Source organism: Cherax quadricarinatus, chromosome 17 (assembly GCF_038502225.1).
Source record: "Cherax quadricarinatus isolate ZL_2023a chromosome 17, ASM3850222v1, whole genome shotgun sequence".
In the NCBI taxonomy this organism is placed as follows: domain Eukaryota; kingdom Metazoa; phylum Arthropoda; class Malacostraca; order Decapoda; family Parastacidae; genus Cherax; species Cherax quadricarinatus.
Window position 1 is genome coordinate 28,440,392 of NC_091308.1, and position 17,610 is coordinate 28,458,001.

General features: G+C 38.4%; 1 protein-coding gene across 2 annotated transcripts in view; it reads right to left on the minus strand.

Annotated features, from left to right (window-relative positions):
- Positions 1-17,610, minus strand: part of alpha-PheRS (phenylalanine--tRNA ligase alpha subunit) — a 125,739-nt gene that overhangs the window by 17,882 nt on the left and 90,247 nt on the right. For both annotated transcript variants that reach the window (XM_070085899.1, XM_070085900.1), the window contains 2 exons: positions 15,467-15,645; positions 7,095-7,237 (listed from right to left, as the gene is read on the minus strand). In XM_070085899.1, coding sequence (XP_069942000.1) covers positions 7,095-7,237; positions 15,467-15,645 — 322 coding nt within the window. The remainder of the gene's footprint in view (positions 1-7,094; positions 7,238-15,466; positions 15,646-17,610) is intronic.

A 17,610-nucleotide genomic window follows, 5' to 3' on the forward strand; every position in this document is an offset into this window, starting at 1 on the left:
CAGTTACAAAAAAACAAAGAAGGAAATTTTAAAGTTGGGATGCTCGAATACGCATGGGTTTATTACAAATAAAAAAGAAATGGGAGGCAACTAAAATGCTTGAAGCAAAGGGCTAGTATAAAGGCTGTATAAATTACAGTGGAACCTCTACTTGCGAGCAAATCCATGTGTGAGTTTTTCCAAATACGAGCAGTCGATGGGTCGATTTTTTGCTTCCATACGTGAGCAAAATTTCCACAAGTGAGCAGACCTCAAGGCAGGTTCCTTGACACTGGTGAGGGGCTCTTGCTCTTTATCTCGGGAATTGTATCTCATTTGTTTGTTGGACTATCTTATTGAAACTTGGGCAATGTATGATGGAAAGATGCTTCTTAACGTGCACCAAAAATGAAAGAAATTTAAGCATAAATAATGGAGTTCACTTCTCAGCAATTAGCCACCCCTTTGCGGTAATTTCAAATGGCTTTTATGGTTGTATTCTTGTTTTTTGGTCTCATTTGATAGAATGGAAGATATATTACAGAAACAGATATGATTTTAATTGCTTTCATGATGAAAAGTACCTTGAAATAGAGCTCAACCTAGGAGAAATGGTCCATTGCTTGGCTGTTTCAGAGTAAACAAATGACATTATTTATACAATTATTGCAATAAGGAATAACAGTAAATCTTATATTTTTTGTGTGAATAAAAATTACAAATTATTTATATAATACTAATAATATGTATAATAATAATATGTATAATAATAATATGTATAATAATAATATGTATAATAACAATAGGTATAATAATAGCAAATAATATAATACAATAATAATAATAATATAATATGTATAATAATAATAATAATACATATATAATAATGTACTACATATAATAATTATAATAATAGACGGCTTCAAAAATGGCAGTGTTTACCACAACAAAGAGGGAGCAGTTGTGGCCGCCTCCACCTGTTACATAATGACGTATTTTATTCATTCTATAGTATATCATGTTTCTATTTTATTTATATTGTTTGTTATGTCATATTAGATGAACTGTGATATATAAATAAGTCGTATAGATGATATTAGCGAAATTATTCATGAAGTATTTTGCCCGGTCTCCAGACAAACTCTCGTCCACCGCCGACACCGCCCATACCACTACATGAATGACATATTTTATTCATTTTAGAGTATATATCAGGTTTCTATGTTATTTATACTGTTTATTATGTCATATTAGATGAAGTGAGATAGATAAATAAGCCAAGGAGTTGATATTAGCGAAATTATTGAAGTACAGAATTCCACTGGAATGGATTAATTGCATTTCAATTAATTTAAATGAGGAAAATTGACTCCTCAAACGAGCAAATCCAGTTGCGAGCAAGGTCATGGAATGGATTAAACTCACAAGTAGAGGTTCTGCTGTACTAAATTTTAAAAGAAAAGTTTTCAGTTTTCATTTTAGGTCACCCTGCCTCGGTGGGATACGGCTGGTTTGTTGACTGTTAATGCTATGAATGAAAACAAGCTGGATGTCTTTGTTTGAAGTGAAACAAAGCTAAAACAGGTGGGAGAATGTTAAAGGGAAGAAGTTAATCAGGTGTATCTGAGAGAACTAGAGCTAAAACATGTGAAGTGGTAATAGTACCTAATCATCAACCATGCGAGAGGAGGGTGGTATAGCTTTTGAAGTCAAAAATTATATGAGAAATGGGTTACAGAAAGTATTTATGCACCTGGGAAAGACAGGTGAGTAGAGAGAGATTCTATGAGGTGTCAAGTGAATGTTTAGACTGTTTTGAGCCAAATGAAAAAATAACTGTTGTAGGAGACCTAAATGTTAAAGTGGGAGAAACATGAAGATTGCATAATATTGTAAGTCTGTTGTCCCAGGAATAAATGAAAATGAGGGCCTCTAACTGAATTATTTATAGAAAGAGGTTTGATAATAAACAATACTTCAATATACAGCCACTCCTCACTTAACAACGGAGTTCCGTTCACAAGACCATGTTGTTAAACAAATTTGTCGCTAAGTAAGGAGCATATTACAGGTCTCCCACAACATTCATGAGGGTTAGGGAATCAAGAGCCTCACGAGTGTTGAAAAATCGCAAATGTTTGGTGCCCCAATATATTGTAGGGAAATACAATAATGCTTCCTTAACCTACTGAACCATGAACAATCATAAAACACATGAAAACATCATAAAATATTGTACTAGTGCCAGCCCTTTGGTGAAGAAGGTGAGAAAGACTATAGAATTCAAGAAAGAACTCATAGCAGAGTACCAAAGTGGAGGAGGAAGAGAGAGGGGAGAATGTGCCTTCTTCAGTGATTCTACGATATGTATGATACTAAAGCAGCACTAGTTGATAAAGGCTCTAGCACCAGCCAGCAATAAAGTGTAGCATTAACAGTGTAGAAAGTAAGTTAAGCTATTAATCGATAGAAAAAGGACAGCACGAACCTAACTCCTCCAATGTTGTTGGAGTTATATAGGACGATAGACAACACCGCTGTCTCTACCTCTGCTGCCGCTTCCCTCCACCACCACTATGTACGGCTTATGCTCTCAGTGGCCCTTATACACCCAACAACAACAACAATGCAACAACACTCATTACATACTTAATGACATATTTTTTTCATTCTAGAATAGTATATGTCATGTTTCTATGTTATTAATATTGTTTATTATGTCATATTAGATGAATTGTGATAGACAAATAAGCCGTAGAGTTGATATTAGTGTCATATTGAAGGACTATCTTGTCCTATCTCCAAACTCTGCCACCACGACAATTCCTAACATATGTAATGACATATTTTAAATACGATTGGGCGGCTGGGAATTCACTAATATTCGAAGCCCGTGAAAGTGGAAAACACAAATGCTGAGGGAAACTTGCATACTGTAATGCTTGTGGGTTTACGTCAACCAATTTGATATTGTTTTAATGTCACCTTTGCACCATTTATAGCATTTTTAGTATATTTTTAAATGTTTTTACAGTAGTGTACTGTATACTGTAATAAACAGAATAGACAAAATCAGCTCTAATATACATTATTTAGGTATGGATACTGGTCAGAGAAATAGTTGTAAGTCCGAGTTGTCAGTAAACGAGTACATCACTAAGTGAGGAGAGGCTTTATTTAAACTGTTTTAACACATTGGCTCTCTCCTTTGTATTAGGAAAAGAGGGACAACAGAGTGTACGAATTATAGGGACCCTGTTGAGTATACCAGGTAATGTGTATGGTAAAATAATTATTGAAAAAGTTAGGGGTATGACGGAGAGTAGGAATGCCGAGCAGCAGGGAGGATTCAGGAGGGGTAGGAAAGGGCAGACCAAATGTTTATACTCAAGAAAATAAGTGAGCAGTACTTAGACAAGAGTAAAGAATTTGTTGAATTTGTGAATTTAGAATTGACATATGATAGGATGGATAGGAAGCAACTAGAAAATATTGCATCTGTATATGGAACAGTTGGTAAGCTACTAAAAGCAGTAAACTTTTTATGCAGATAGCAAGGCTCAGATTAGGGTATGTACAAAAGAGGGGGACTTGGACAGGGATGTGTTTTCTCACCATGGTGGTTTAACATACATGTACTTATAAATAGGGTTGTCTCCATGGGGAAGTGGGACAGAATTCTTCCTCTGTAAGCCATGCATGTCATAAGAGGCAACTAAAATGCTGGGAGCAAGTGGCTAGTAACCCCTTCTCCTGTATACATTACGGGTTACGGCCAGTTCATTGGAAAAAAAAAAATTGCTCTTCGTCAATGACACGGTTCTTTTGGAAGATCCTGAAGACAAGTTGCAAAGGATGCAGATGAATTCTGAAGCATATATAAACAAAGAAAATTAAAAGTGAATATAAAAAAGAGCAAGGTGAGGATGGTAACAAAACTCCTAAGCAATGATAAATTAAATATTAGATTGGAGTGAGGGAGTCCGGAGGAAGTAGATGTATTTAAGTATCAGGGAGTGGACATGTCAGCAGATTGGCCAATGAAAGGCAAGGTGAAACACAAAATAGATGAGGGAAAAAAAGGTAAAAGGTGGGTGGCGTGTTGAGACGTGTGGCAAGAAAGGAGTTTACTAGTATCTATGGAGGAAAAAAAAAAAAGAGTAATGCACCAGAGTATAGTAGTATCAACACATATGGGTATGGGTTTTGAATACTGAGTCAAGGAGGAGGTTAGAAGCAGTGAGATGTCATGTTTGAGAGCAATGTGTGATGGGAATAGGCAGAGAACAGAGTATACAAATTAAAATGTGATTTAGGGTCACCAAAGGTATAATTCACAGGGCTGCATAGGGGTTGTGAAGTGGTTTTGGCATATGGAGAGAATGGAGAGGAATAGGATAACAAAGAGGATGTATAAACCTGGGGTGGAAGGTAGGAGGGTTGGGGGTCATACCAGGATGGGTAAGAGGGGTGGGGGTCATACCAGGATGAGTAGGACGGAGGGGAGTAAGAGAGGCTCTGAGTTTTAGGAGCTTGAGCATCCAGCAGGATTGTGCATGCTAAATAGGAATGAATGGAGATGAGCAGTTTTTAATGAATATGCTATAAAAGAGTTCTAATGTGAGAAGGGCAGTGCCTGCACTCTGAAGGAGAGGTGGGGATGTTGCAGAGGATAATCTAATCGTGATATCACCACACTTCTGGAAAGATGGCAATTGAGTGAATGTTGGCAAATGTGTTTTCTTCTTTGGGTCATGCTGCCTTGTCAGGAGACAGCCACTGAGCTAACCCTTTCACTGTCGGTGCCATATAGATACGTCTTATGAGCCAGTGTTAGTGACGTATTGATATGCCAAAATTCTAGTGGCTTCAAATCTAGGGGGAGACAGCTGGTACACCTACATATGAGAGAATGGGTCTGCGTGGTCAGTGTACGCAGTATAAAAAAAAATCAGGGAGCCAGTGGTGTATTGTGGGAGTCCCATTTCAGTAGGCCTTGTTTACCATGCTTTGTGGTAATATATACCTTACTCCCTGGCAAACTGGGACTGTTCTCTTCCCAAGTGACAGCTCTAGCACAAATGGAAGTGTCAGTGAAGATGAATTTCATGGTTTTGAGTTTGTGACCAAAAGCAATGCCCAGGATACCAGAAATAGTGCTGAAAACCCAGACGATCATCGACTTAGGATAACCCAAAAAAGTCAGAGTGACTTATTTCCATATGGGTGGTGGGGAAGACAGCATGCTTATTGGGGAAGATGGTATGGGTAATGGGTGGTGGTGCTGGTTGTGTAAAGCGTCATTTGACACCAGCCACGGTGCTCTCAGCACAACAAAGGCTACCTTCAACTATCTACACACAAACAACCTAAGAATGTGTCCAGTGACTCTATATGTGTATATATATGTAGTAATAAACTTCTTTTATTGTTGGTTCGTGTAAACAGGCTTTGTAACCAATATAATGATAACAATGTTTGTGCGGTTATTGTGTTGCACACGATTGGATATATATGCATTACACATTATATTGGTCTCACAGGCCACAAAAGTTACTCTGAAAAATAAAATATTAAAAAATAAAAGAAAAAAGTAGAATAAAAGTACAGTGGAACCTCTGTTTTCGTTTGCCCTGGTTTTCGTCGAATTTGGTTTTCAACAACTTTTTTCGTCAAAATTTTGTCCCAGCTTTCAGTCATCACCTCGGTTATTGTCGAGTTGACAGTGGTCCGCCATACTGAACATGTCTGCTCACACCCACACAAAGCATCCCATGCGTTCTGAGCCAGTCTGGCTTAGTTTCTCGTCGGTAGATGGTAGTAGAGGGAAGAGATGTATTGGATGTGAAAATTTAGATATCCTCAGATGTGGATGTGTATGAGGATGTCTTACTTATTTTGCAGATGCAGATGCGGATGCAGACGTAAGAAATTGTGCGGATATTCTGCGGATTTGGATCCGGGTATCTGTTTACAGTAAAATGCGGATGTGGATGCGGATGTAAGAAATTATGGATGTTCTGCAATGTGGATATCCGAAACATCACTAGTAGAGGGTGGTAGTGATGTTGGTAGAGGGTGGTAGTGATTGTGGTAGAGGGTGGTAGTGATGGTGATAGAGTTAACCTCTCCTCCCTCTCCCCTCCTTGCTCTCTTCCATATGCCAACAAAAGTCTTCAATAAAGGTAAAAGTGAATAATGAAATAGAAAAATGTTCATTTATCCATTTCATTATTCGTTTATATTTATTTCTTCTTGTTTTCTGTATGTAAAACTATAGTTATTCTCTATAAAATTTATTTTTTGTTAATACTTTTGGGTGTCTGGAACAGATTAATTGGATTTACATTATTTCTTATGGGAAATATTGCTTCAGTTTTCGTCAAATTCGGTTGTCATCAGACTTTCTGGAACGAATTAAAAATGAAAACTGAGGTTCCACAGTAAAAATATTACCGAGTGAGCAGTAGCTGCCGATGTTGCTGTAAGCAGTTCACTTTCTGTCAGCTTCATGCCTCTATGTCTCAGTAAGTACTGATCGCAATTTTTTTTTTTCTTTTAAAACACTCACCAAAATATTCTTAAGATTTTGGTAAGATAAAACCCCCAACCGGGGGCCACCGCTGGGTCACCATCTGGGGAAGACCCAGGCCAGAAGTACCGGCAAATCATTAATGAATGAATGGTAAGATAAAATAATTTTTTTTTTTTCGAAGATTTTTCGACACAGAGAGTGACTTCAGGGTTAGAGGTCTCAACAGTGAAAGGGTTAAAAAAATCAGTCAGTCAATCAATATCTATATTTTTATCTATCTATATATCTCTCTCACGAAAAAAGAGGCCCATCTTGGAGTATGCAGCAGCAGTAAGGAACCCATACCTGAGGAAGCATGTTAAGAAACTAGAGAAAACAAGACAACACACAAAATACTCAGCCTGTCTCTTGTCAGATAGGACTGTTTGAGAGGCAGGAAACAAGTGCTCAGGTGCACAGCTGGAAGCTAAGAGACTGTAAAAAATAAATTAATAAAATCTGCAAAACAAATATGTGAAACCTTGTTATGTATAGTTGTTCTAAATGTATAACCATTCAAAGCACATGATATGTATTTTACCTTGACAGTGGAGTGACAGTGAACTCGTAAACAGATGGAGTAAGTTGTGGAGAGTGCATTAGCCAATGCTCGGAGACTGTATGGTGGACGCCGTGGATCAGCATAAATAACCACATCATGAATTATTCCCAGTTGGGGTCCACCTGTATGAAGAAAAAAAATTTATTTTACATGAGAGAGGTAAGAAAATGAGAGAGGGGGGGCATCAAAAAGGGAGGAAGGCAAAGAAAGAGACTTTTCTAAGTACTGTATAGCAATTTTTTCAGTAAAGTGCATATTCTTAAGTAGCACGAAAAATAATTCAAAAGGAGTGATTTTAACCCTTTCAGTGTGCGTCCTGTTGTTCTACGGTTTTGAAGCCAGTGTTGGTCCCATAATACTATGCCACGTGTTCAGCTCACTCAGGTAAGCTGTGAGCTGTAAATCTGGGCCTAGATGTGAGAGAATGGGTCTATGTGGTAAGTATGCACCATATAAAAAAAAGTCCTCCAGCACGCAATGCATAATGAGAAAAACACTGCGACCGTGTTTTTAGGGTGTATTTTCGTATGCATTTTATGGATGTATTCTTGGTTTCTTGGTCTCTGATAGAATGGAAAATACATTACAGAAATAGAGATAATTTTGATTGGTTTCAGGACTGAAAGTAGCTTGAAATTGAGCTCAAAGTAGCAGAAATGTTAAATTTTTGCCGATATTCTAGAATACACAACTGACATCACTTGTCCAGTACACGTCCAATGGGCCAGTCTAATACACATTTAGGAATGTACTGACATTATTTATACAATTATGCTGTAGTCTGCATAACAGCAAATCTTCTATTTTTTATGTAAACAAAAATTCAAAATGGAAAGCATGCGTAATATAAGAGGGGCTTGGAGATGTGACTAAAGAACAGAGGAAATTTTTTTTTTTAGTACCAGGAATGTCTACATTATTTATTCTGGACCCTATTTTTAAATTGGAAATTTTTGTAGTGTGGGAAATTGGCCAAATTACTAATTTCTGATCACATTATTGGGTAGTTGAAATAGATAAATGGGCAGTTTCTTGCATTCAATTGATAGAATATAAGGAATACTAGCAAAATAGCTATGAGTTTGGTTGACTGGGACAATGGAATTGGCCAAAAAATAGGGAGCAAAGTGGATACAATCACCAATGCATAAATATCACTTGGTCTGCCAACTTTACGAGAGTGTAATTCCCTAAGTTTTCCATCACACTTCATACTTTTGGTTTCATTACCTCGGAAAAAGATTCTCTATTATTTCAAAAGATAAAATAATTTTTTTTTTTTTTTCAACAAGTTGGCCGTCTCCCACAGAGGCAGGGTGACCCAAAAAAGAAAGAAAATCCCCAAAAAGAAAATTCTTTCATCATCATTCAACACTTTCACCACACTCACACATAATCACTGTTTTTGCAGAGGTGCTCAGAATACAACAGTTTAGAAGCATATACGTATAAAGATACACAACATATCCCTCCAAACTGCCAATATCCCAAACCCCTCCTTTAAAGTGCAGGCATTGTACTTCCCATTTCCAGGACTCAAGTCCGACTATATGAAAATAACCAGTTTCCCTGAATCCCTTCACTAAATATTACCCTGCTCACACTCCAACAGATCGTCAGGTCCCAAGTACCATTCGTCTCCATTCACTCCTATCTAACAAGCTCACGCACGCTTGCTGGAAGTCCAAGCCCCTTGCCCACAAAACCTCCTGTACCCCCTCTCTCCAACCCTTTCGAGGACGACCCCTACCTCGCCTTCCTTCCCCTATAGATTTATATGCTTTCCATGTCATTCTACTTTGATCCATTCTCTCTAAATGACCAAACCACCTCAACAACCCCTCTTCTGCCCTCTGACTAATACTTTTATTAACTCCACACCTTTTCCTAATTTCCACACTCCGAATTTTCTGCATAATATTTACACCACACATTGCCCTTAAACAGGACATCTCCACTGCCTCCAACCGTCTCCTCGCTGCTACATTTACCACCCAAGCTTCACACCCATATAAGAGTGTTGGTACTACTATACTTTCATACATTCCCTTCTTTGCCTCCATATATAACGTTTTTTGACTCCACATATACCTCAATGCACCACTCACCTTTTTTCCCTCATCAATTCTATGATTAACCTCATCCTTCATAAATCCATCCGCCGACACATCAACTCCCAAGTATCTGAAAACATTTACTTCTTCCATACTCCTCCCCAATTTGATATCCAATTTTTCTTTATCTAAATCATTTGATACCCTCATCACCTTACTCTTTTCTATGTTCACTTTCAACTTTCTACCTTTACACACATTCCCAAACTCATCCACTAACCTTTGCAATTTTTCTTTAGAATCTCCCATAAGCACAGTATCATCAGCAAAACGTAACTGTGTCAATTCCCATTTTGAATTTGATTCCCCATAATTTAATCCGACCCCTCTCCCGAACACCCTAGCATTTACTTCTTTTACAACCCCATCTATAAATACAGTGGACCCCCGGTTAACGATTTTAATCCGTGCAAGAGGGCTCATCGTTATGCGAAATAATCGTTATGCGAATGAATTTTCCCCATAAGAAATAATGGAAATAAAATTAATCCGTGCAAGACGCCCAAAAGTATGAAAAAAATTTTTTTTTACCACATGAAATGTTAATTTTAATACACACAAACTGAAAAAGGCATGCACAATTAAATGACACTTACTTTTATTGAAGATCTGGTGATGATTGATGGGATGGGAGGAGGGGAGAGAGTGTGTTAGTGTTTAGAAGGGGAATCCCCTTCCATTAGGACTTGAGGTAGTAAGTCCTTTTCTGGGGTTACTTCCCTTCTTCTTTTAATGCCACTAGGGCCAGCTTCAGAGTCACTGGACTTCTTTCGCACAAGATATCTGTCCATAGTGGCCTGTACCTCTCGTTCCTTTATGACTTGCCTAAAGTGTTTCACAACATTGTCAGTGTAATAATCACCAGCACGGCTTGCAATAGCTGTGTGAGGGTGATTTTCATCCATGAAGGTTTGCACTTCAAGCCACTTAGCACAGATTTCCTTTATCTTTGTAGTAGGCAACTTCTTCAATTTCTCTCTCCCCTCCTCTGAACCAGTTTCCTCAGGTCTGGCCTCTTGCTCTTGAAGTTGATCTATCAGCTCATCAGTGGTTAGTTCTTCATTGTCCTCCTCCACCAACTCTTCCACATCCTCCCCACTAACCTCCAACCCCAAGGACTTTCCCAATGCCACAATGGATTCCTCAACTGGCACAGGATTCTCAGGGTTAGCCTCAAACCCTTCAAAATCCCTTTTGTCTACACATTCTGGCCACAGTTTCTTCCAAGCAGAGTTCAAGGTCCTCTTTGTCACTTCCTCCCAAGCCTTACCTATAAGGTTTACACAATTGAGGATATTAAAGTGATCTCTCCAAAACTCTCTTAGAGTCAGTTGAGTTTCTGAGGTCATTACAAAGCACCTTTCAAACAGAGCTTTTGTGTACAGTTTCTTGAAGTTGGAAATAACCTGCTGGTCCATGGGCTGCAGGAGAGGAGTGGTATTAGGAGGCAAAAACTTCACCTTAATGAAGCTCATGTCCCCATAAAGTCGCTCTGCCACGTCTGTAGGATGACCAGGGGCATTGTCTAACACCAGGAGGCACTTAAGTTCTAATTTCTTTTCAGTTAGGTAATTTTTCACATTGGGGGCAAATGCATGGTGTAACCAGTTATAGAAAAATTCCCTAGTGACCCATGCCTTACTGTTTGCCCTCCACAGCACACACAAATTATCCTTGAGGACATTCTTTTGCCTGAACGCTCTGGGAGTTTCAGAGTGATACACTAATAAAGGCTTCACTTTGCAATCACCAGTAGCATTGGCACACATCAACAAAGTAAGCCTGTCTTTCATAGGCTTATGTCCTGGGAGTGCCTTTTCCTCCTGAGTAATGTAGGTCCTGCTTGGCATTTTCTTCCAGAACAGGCCTGTTTCATCACAATTAAACACTTGTTCAGGTTTCAGTCCTTCAGTTTCTATGTACTCCTTGAATTCCTGCACATATTTTTCAGCCGCTTTGTGGTCCGAACTGGCAGCCTCACCATGCCTTATCACACTATGGATGCCACTATGCTTCTTAAATCTCTCAAACCAACCTTTGCTGGCCTTAAATTCACTCACATCATCACTAGTTGCAGGCATTTTTTTAATTAAATCCTCATGCAACTTCCTAGCCTTTTCACATATGATCGCTTGAGAGACGCTATCTCCTGCTATCTGTTTTTCATTTATCCACACCAATAAGAGTCTCTCAACATCTTCCATCACTTGCGATCTTTGTTTCGAAAACACAGTTGAACCTTTGGCAAGAACAGCTTCCTTGATTGTCTTTCTGGTGCCCACAATAGTAGCGATGGTTGATTGGGGTTTCTTGTACAGCTTGACTAGGTCGGCTATACGCACTCCACTTTCATACTTATCAATTATCTCTTTCTTCATCTCTATAGTAATTCTTACCCTTTGAGGTGTAGGGTTGGCACTAGAAGCTTTCTTGGGGCCTATGGTCACTTATTTTCCAGAAACAGCACCGAAAATACTGTAATAATACGAAATATTCCGAGTGTATGCTTGGATGTTACCGCGGAGGCTGGCTGGTAAACAATGGGACGGGGCGGCACATGTGAGGCTGGCTGAGGGCACATTGGACGCGTCTCGGACGAAAATCGGTAAGCGGGTTTTTAATCGGTATGCGCGGCAAAAATTTTGCGATAAAAGTAATCGTTATGCGGAAAAATCGCTATGCGATGCCATCGTTATGCGGGGGTCCACTGTATATTAAACAACCATGGTGACATTACACATCCCTGTCTAAGACCTACTTTTACCGGGAAGTAGTCTCCCTCTCTTCTACACACCCTAACCTGAGCCTCACTATCCTCATAAAAACTCTTTACAGCATTTAGTAACTTATCACCTATTCCATATACGTGTACTGGCAACATCTGCCACATTGCTCCCCTATCCACTCTATCATATGCCTTTTCTAAATCCATAAATGCAATAAAAATTTCCCTACCTTTATCTAAATACTGTTCACATATATGCTTCAATGTAAACACTTGATCTACACATCCTCTACCCACTCTGAAACCTCCTTGCTCATCTGCAATCCTACATTCTGTCTTACCTCTAATTCTTTCAATTATAACCCTACCATACACTTTTCCTGGTATACTCAATAAACTTATTCCTCTATAATTTTTACAATCTCTTTTGTCCCCTTTCCCTTTATATAAAGGGACTATACATGCTCTCTGCCAATCCCTAGGTACCTTCCCCTCTTTCATACATTTATTAAACAAAAGTACCAACCACTCCAACACTATATTCCCCCTGCTTTTAACATTTCTGTCATGATCCCATCAGTTCCAGCTGCTTTACCCCCTTTCATTCTACGTAATGCCTCACGTACCTCCCCCACACTTACATTCTGCTCTTCTTCACTCCTAAAAGATGGTATACCTCCCTGACCAGTGCATGAAATTACCACCTCCCTTTCTTCCTCAACATTTAAAAGTTCCTCAAAATATTCTTGCCATCTACCTAATACCTCCCTCTCCCCATCTACTAACCCCCCTACTCTGTTTTTAACTGACAAATCCATACTTTCCCTAGGCTTTCTTAACTTGTTTAACTCACTCCAAAATTTTTTCTTATTTTCATTAAAATTTCTTGACAGTGCCTCTCCCACTCTATCATCTGCTCTCCTTTTGCACTCTCTCACCACTCTCTTCACCTTTCTTTTACTGTCCATATACTCTGCTTTTCTTATAACACTTCTGCTTTGTAAAAACCTCTCATAAGCTAACTTTTTCTCTTTTATCACACCCTTTACTTCATCATTCCACCAATCACTCCTCTTTCCACCTGCCCCCACCCTCCTATAACCACAAACTTTTGCCCCACATTCTAATACTGCATTTTTAAAACTATTCCAACCCTCTTCAACCCCCCCACTACTCATCTTTGCACTAGCCCACCTTTCTGCCAACAGTCGCTTATATCTCCCCCGAACTTCCTCCTCCCTTAGTTTATACACTTTCACCTCCCTCTTACTTGTTGTTGCCACCTTCCTCTTTTCCCATCTACCTCTTACTCTAACTAATTTTTTAAAATTCTTCTACCATGAGAGCAAGTTTGAGATCAGGGGTCTCGACCCTGAAAGGGTTAAGCATTTTTTACAACCCAGTGACTTTTCTTTTAGGTGAAAAATCTTTTTCTCTAAAAACGGAAAACAGGCATGATGAAACTCGTGGATCAATTACTTCCCACAAACGTGAAAAAATCCTGTATATATAGGTTTCATGGACGGTTAGAAGAGTTTTGATAACATAAGTGTACTGTAAAAGGAGGTTCAGACACTGAAGAAATCAGAGGGAAAAAACAGACTTGTATCATGCTAAAACTGTCTCTTATTATGTTTTTAATTATTAAAAATATATGAAATGAGATAGGGAACAAATGGCTGTAAAAGCTCAGTAGCACATCTGATTATAACATGGGTGATATGAGAAAACAGATTCTGAATTCTGAACACCCAAGCAATGAACACTTTTACGGAACACATTAACGCTGTAAGGTGGACCTTTCTCTAGACTTCTGTAAAGGAATGACCAAAAAGCCCCCCAGACATAAATGCAATGTTCAAAGCATTCACTTGTCTCCTGTCATTGTACATTAATCATAACACTCAAGAAGATTGCTGGTGATATTGAAAGTTGGAAGAAGAAAAGAGAAATGAGAATCTGTGAAACAACTAAGGAAAATAATGACTCAAGAAATTATAATGACACGAGTTCAGTCCCCACCCGTACCGTGGTTTTTTTTTTTTTAAGGAAAATAATATTAGCTCTGATATGACCAGAGGATGGGGAGAAGGCCCTGAACATGTACTGGTCACCCAATCTTGGCTGCGAGAAGAGAGATAGGTTGTACATTACTTAAGCATTAACTTTCAGATTTAAAAATATGTCCCTAATGTTTTACATGTGACACTGAGAAGAAAAATGACAAACTTACCAAATGTTACTTACAAACCTTTGCAATACAGAAAACCAACAATATGCTAAATGTCTTTTTGAGATCGACTACAAGCATTTGCAACATGTTTGTAACAATATCTTGGAAACCAACCACACAATTTGGTCAAACTAGTCTCATGTTAACCCTTAAACTGTCCAAACAGATCTATGTTCACATGCGTAGTGCTCCAAAAGTAGATCTACATTTTTTTACATATTTTCAAATATAACAAAAAAAAAAAAGTAGATCAAAGTTTTTTTACATGTTTTCAAATGTAAAATAACAAAAAGATCTTTTTTTTTTTTTACATACTTTCAAATGTTGAAAAAACGTAGATCTACGTTTGGGCAGTTTAAGGGTTAAAGACTGATGAACATTTTTGTATTGAAATGCAATCATCAAGGAATAATATGAATCCTAATAAGGAATATGAAGGAACTCAGGGACACCTATTAGCTGAGGTTCCATTCTGGAGGTGAAAAGAAGAGAACCTGCACTTTTGAAGAAGGGTGGAGATGGTGCAGTTTAGATTATCATTGGAAGTGTGATGTCTGCACACTTATGGGAAGATAGCTGTTGAATGAGTTAGGGTGAATATCCTTCCTTCTTTGGATCAATCCTTAGTGGGAAAAAGCTGATGTGGAAAAATGATGAATCACTATTATAAACTTGACATCAATAATAGAAGGTAAAAAAAAAAAAGGTCAAAAGGTTTGGTTAGTAAGTCGTTGTTAGCAAGAATCTTCTAATCATATTAGTTTTAAAACCAAGCCATGAGGCCTGGTCTCAGATCGAGCCGCAGGGGCGTTGACCTCCAAAACCCTCTCCAGGGAAACTACCTTATACATTTCTTTTTACCACACTGGCTCTTTCCCACTAAAGTAATAACACACATTCACCATCATTCATTCAACAGCTTGAATGAATGATTTAACAGGGTCAAAAGATCCTGCAAATTATATCCTCATCATCCTTCAGAGTGCAGGCACTGTACTTCCTACCTTCAGTATTCATGTCCCATAATCCCAGACAACACACACTTATTCCTTGAATTCCAGTTTGCATCCTCTATATCTATTTCTCTAAATAACATTTTTCAACATCTGATGAATCTTCTATTCATAAAGCAATTATTTGTTAACTAATTCAATTTTTGCCGAGTCATCGGCCACTAGTTCAGCTAGTAAGTGCTCTTGATCTAAAAGTACACTGGATCAGATAATCATTATACACTGCAAGTGATACAAACACTACAGTCCTTACACTTGGTACTAACCAGTCAACTGAGTGGTGACAGCAGTGTCAGAGTCTTCCAGCTTGACACCCATGTTAGCAGCAATGTTGGCAACCTTGGCTTGCAGAGCTAACAACCTATCTAAAATTAGCTCCTGCCGCTTGGTGAGGGACTCTACTGTTGGACCACTACTTGTGTCTGGCTGATCTTGTTTTCTGAACCTGTCAAGCCAACTGCATTAATGGTTATGCATTACAAAGCACTCATTATATTCCTGAGATAAATAATGGAAGCTTATACAAAAGTAAATTAAATACTGATAAGAATAACAAAATTATTTCAGTTATATTACAGACAGTATTATGATTATATAAATGGTGTAGTATGTAATACTCAGATAAACACATTCCTCATATTAGAGGAAAGACAGTATAAAGTAATTAAACTAAAATATTTAAATGAGACAGTCTTGCATAAACATTTTCTTCAATAAATTCCCAAACACAGTATACCTTCAAACTGTGATGAGACTACAGAATAAATATAACCTGCATTATACACTGTAATCAACAGTATTATATTTCACTACCAAAACACATCATTCTTTACTCAAATCATTTTTATTACTTTTAAATTCCACATCATGTTCAACCTTTTGCTGTTTATCCTGGTGTCAGAATATTTTACAAAATTTTTTAGATTTTTCTTCCAAGCTAGCATTACCAACCTACAATACACAGCTACATTTTTTCAACATGTTGGCAATCTCCCACAGATGCAGGGTGACCCAAAAAAACAAAAACACTTTCAAGATCATTCAATATTTTCACCATAATTCACATATAATCACTGTCTTCGCAGAGGCACTCAGATATGACAGTTCAGATGCCACTCCAAACAGCAAATATCCCAAACCCCTCATTAAAGTGCAGGTATTGTACTTACCACCTCCGGGACTCAAGTCCGGCTTATCAGTTTCTCGGAATCTCTTCACAAAATATTACTTTGCTCACACTCCAACAGCTCGTCAAGTCTCAAAACCCATTCGTCTCCATTCAGTCCTAATACACTGACACATGCCTGATGTATGTCCAAGCCCCTTGCACACAAAACCGCTTTTACCCCTTCTCTCCATTCTTTCCTAGGACGACCCCTACCCCTTCTCCCCTCCACTACAGATTTATACATGCTTCAAGTCATCCTATTTTGCTCCATCCTCTCTAAATGACCAAACCACCTCAACAACCCCTCCTCAGCCCTTTGAATAATACTTTTAGTCACTCCACACCTCCTAATTTCCACACTACGAATTCTCTGCATAATATTTATACCACACACTGCCCTTAGACATAACATCTCCACTGCCTCCAGCCTCCTCCTTGCCATAGCATTTACAACTCATGCTTCACACCCATATAAAAGTGTTGGTACCGTTATACTCTCGCACATTCCCTTCTTCGCCTCCATCGATGACATTCTCTGTCTCCACAGATACCTCAGTGCACCACTCACCCTTTTTCCTTCAACAATTCTATCATTTACCTCATCCTTCATAAACCCATCTGCTGACTAGTCTACTCCCAAATATCTGAACACATTCACTTCTTCCATACTCCCTCCCTCCAATGTGATATCTAATTTTTATTTACCTAACTTGTTTGTTACTCTCATCACCTTACTTTTATCTACGTTCATTTTCAACTTTCTTCCTTTACACACCCTCCCAAACTCATCCACTAACCTTTGCAACTTCTCTTTAGAATCTCCCAAAAGCACAGTATCATCAGCAAAAAGTAACTGTGTCAACTCCCATTCTGTATGATTCTGCATAATTTAATCCCCCCCCCTCTTCCCAACACCCTAGCATTTACTTCTTTTTATAACTCCATCTATAAATATGTTAAACAACCATGGTGACATTACACATCCCTGTCTAAGGCCTACTTTTACTGGAAAGTAATCTCACTCTCTCCTACACACTCTAACCTGAGCCTCATTATCTTCATAAAAGTTCTGTACAGCATTTAGTAACTTGCTAAATATTCTATATACTTGTAACATCTGCCACATTGCTCCCCTATCCACCCTATCATATGCCTTTTCTAAATCCACAAATGCAACAAAAACTTTCCTATCATTATCTAAATATTGTTCGCTTATATGCTTCACTTGGTCTACATATCCCC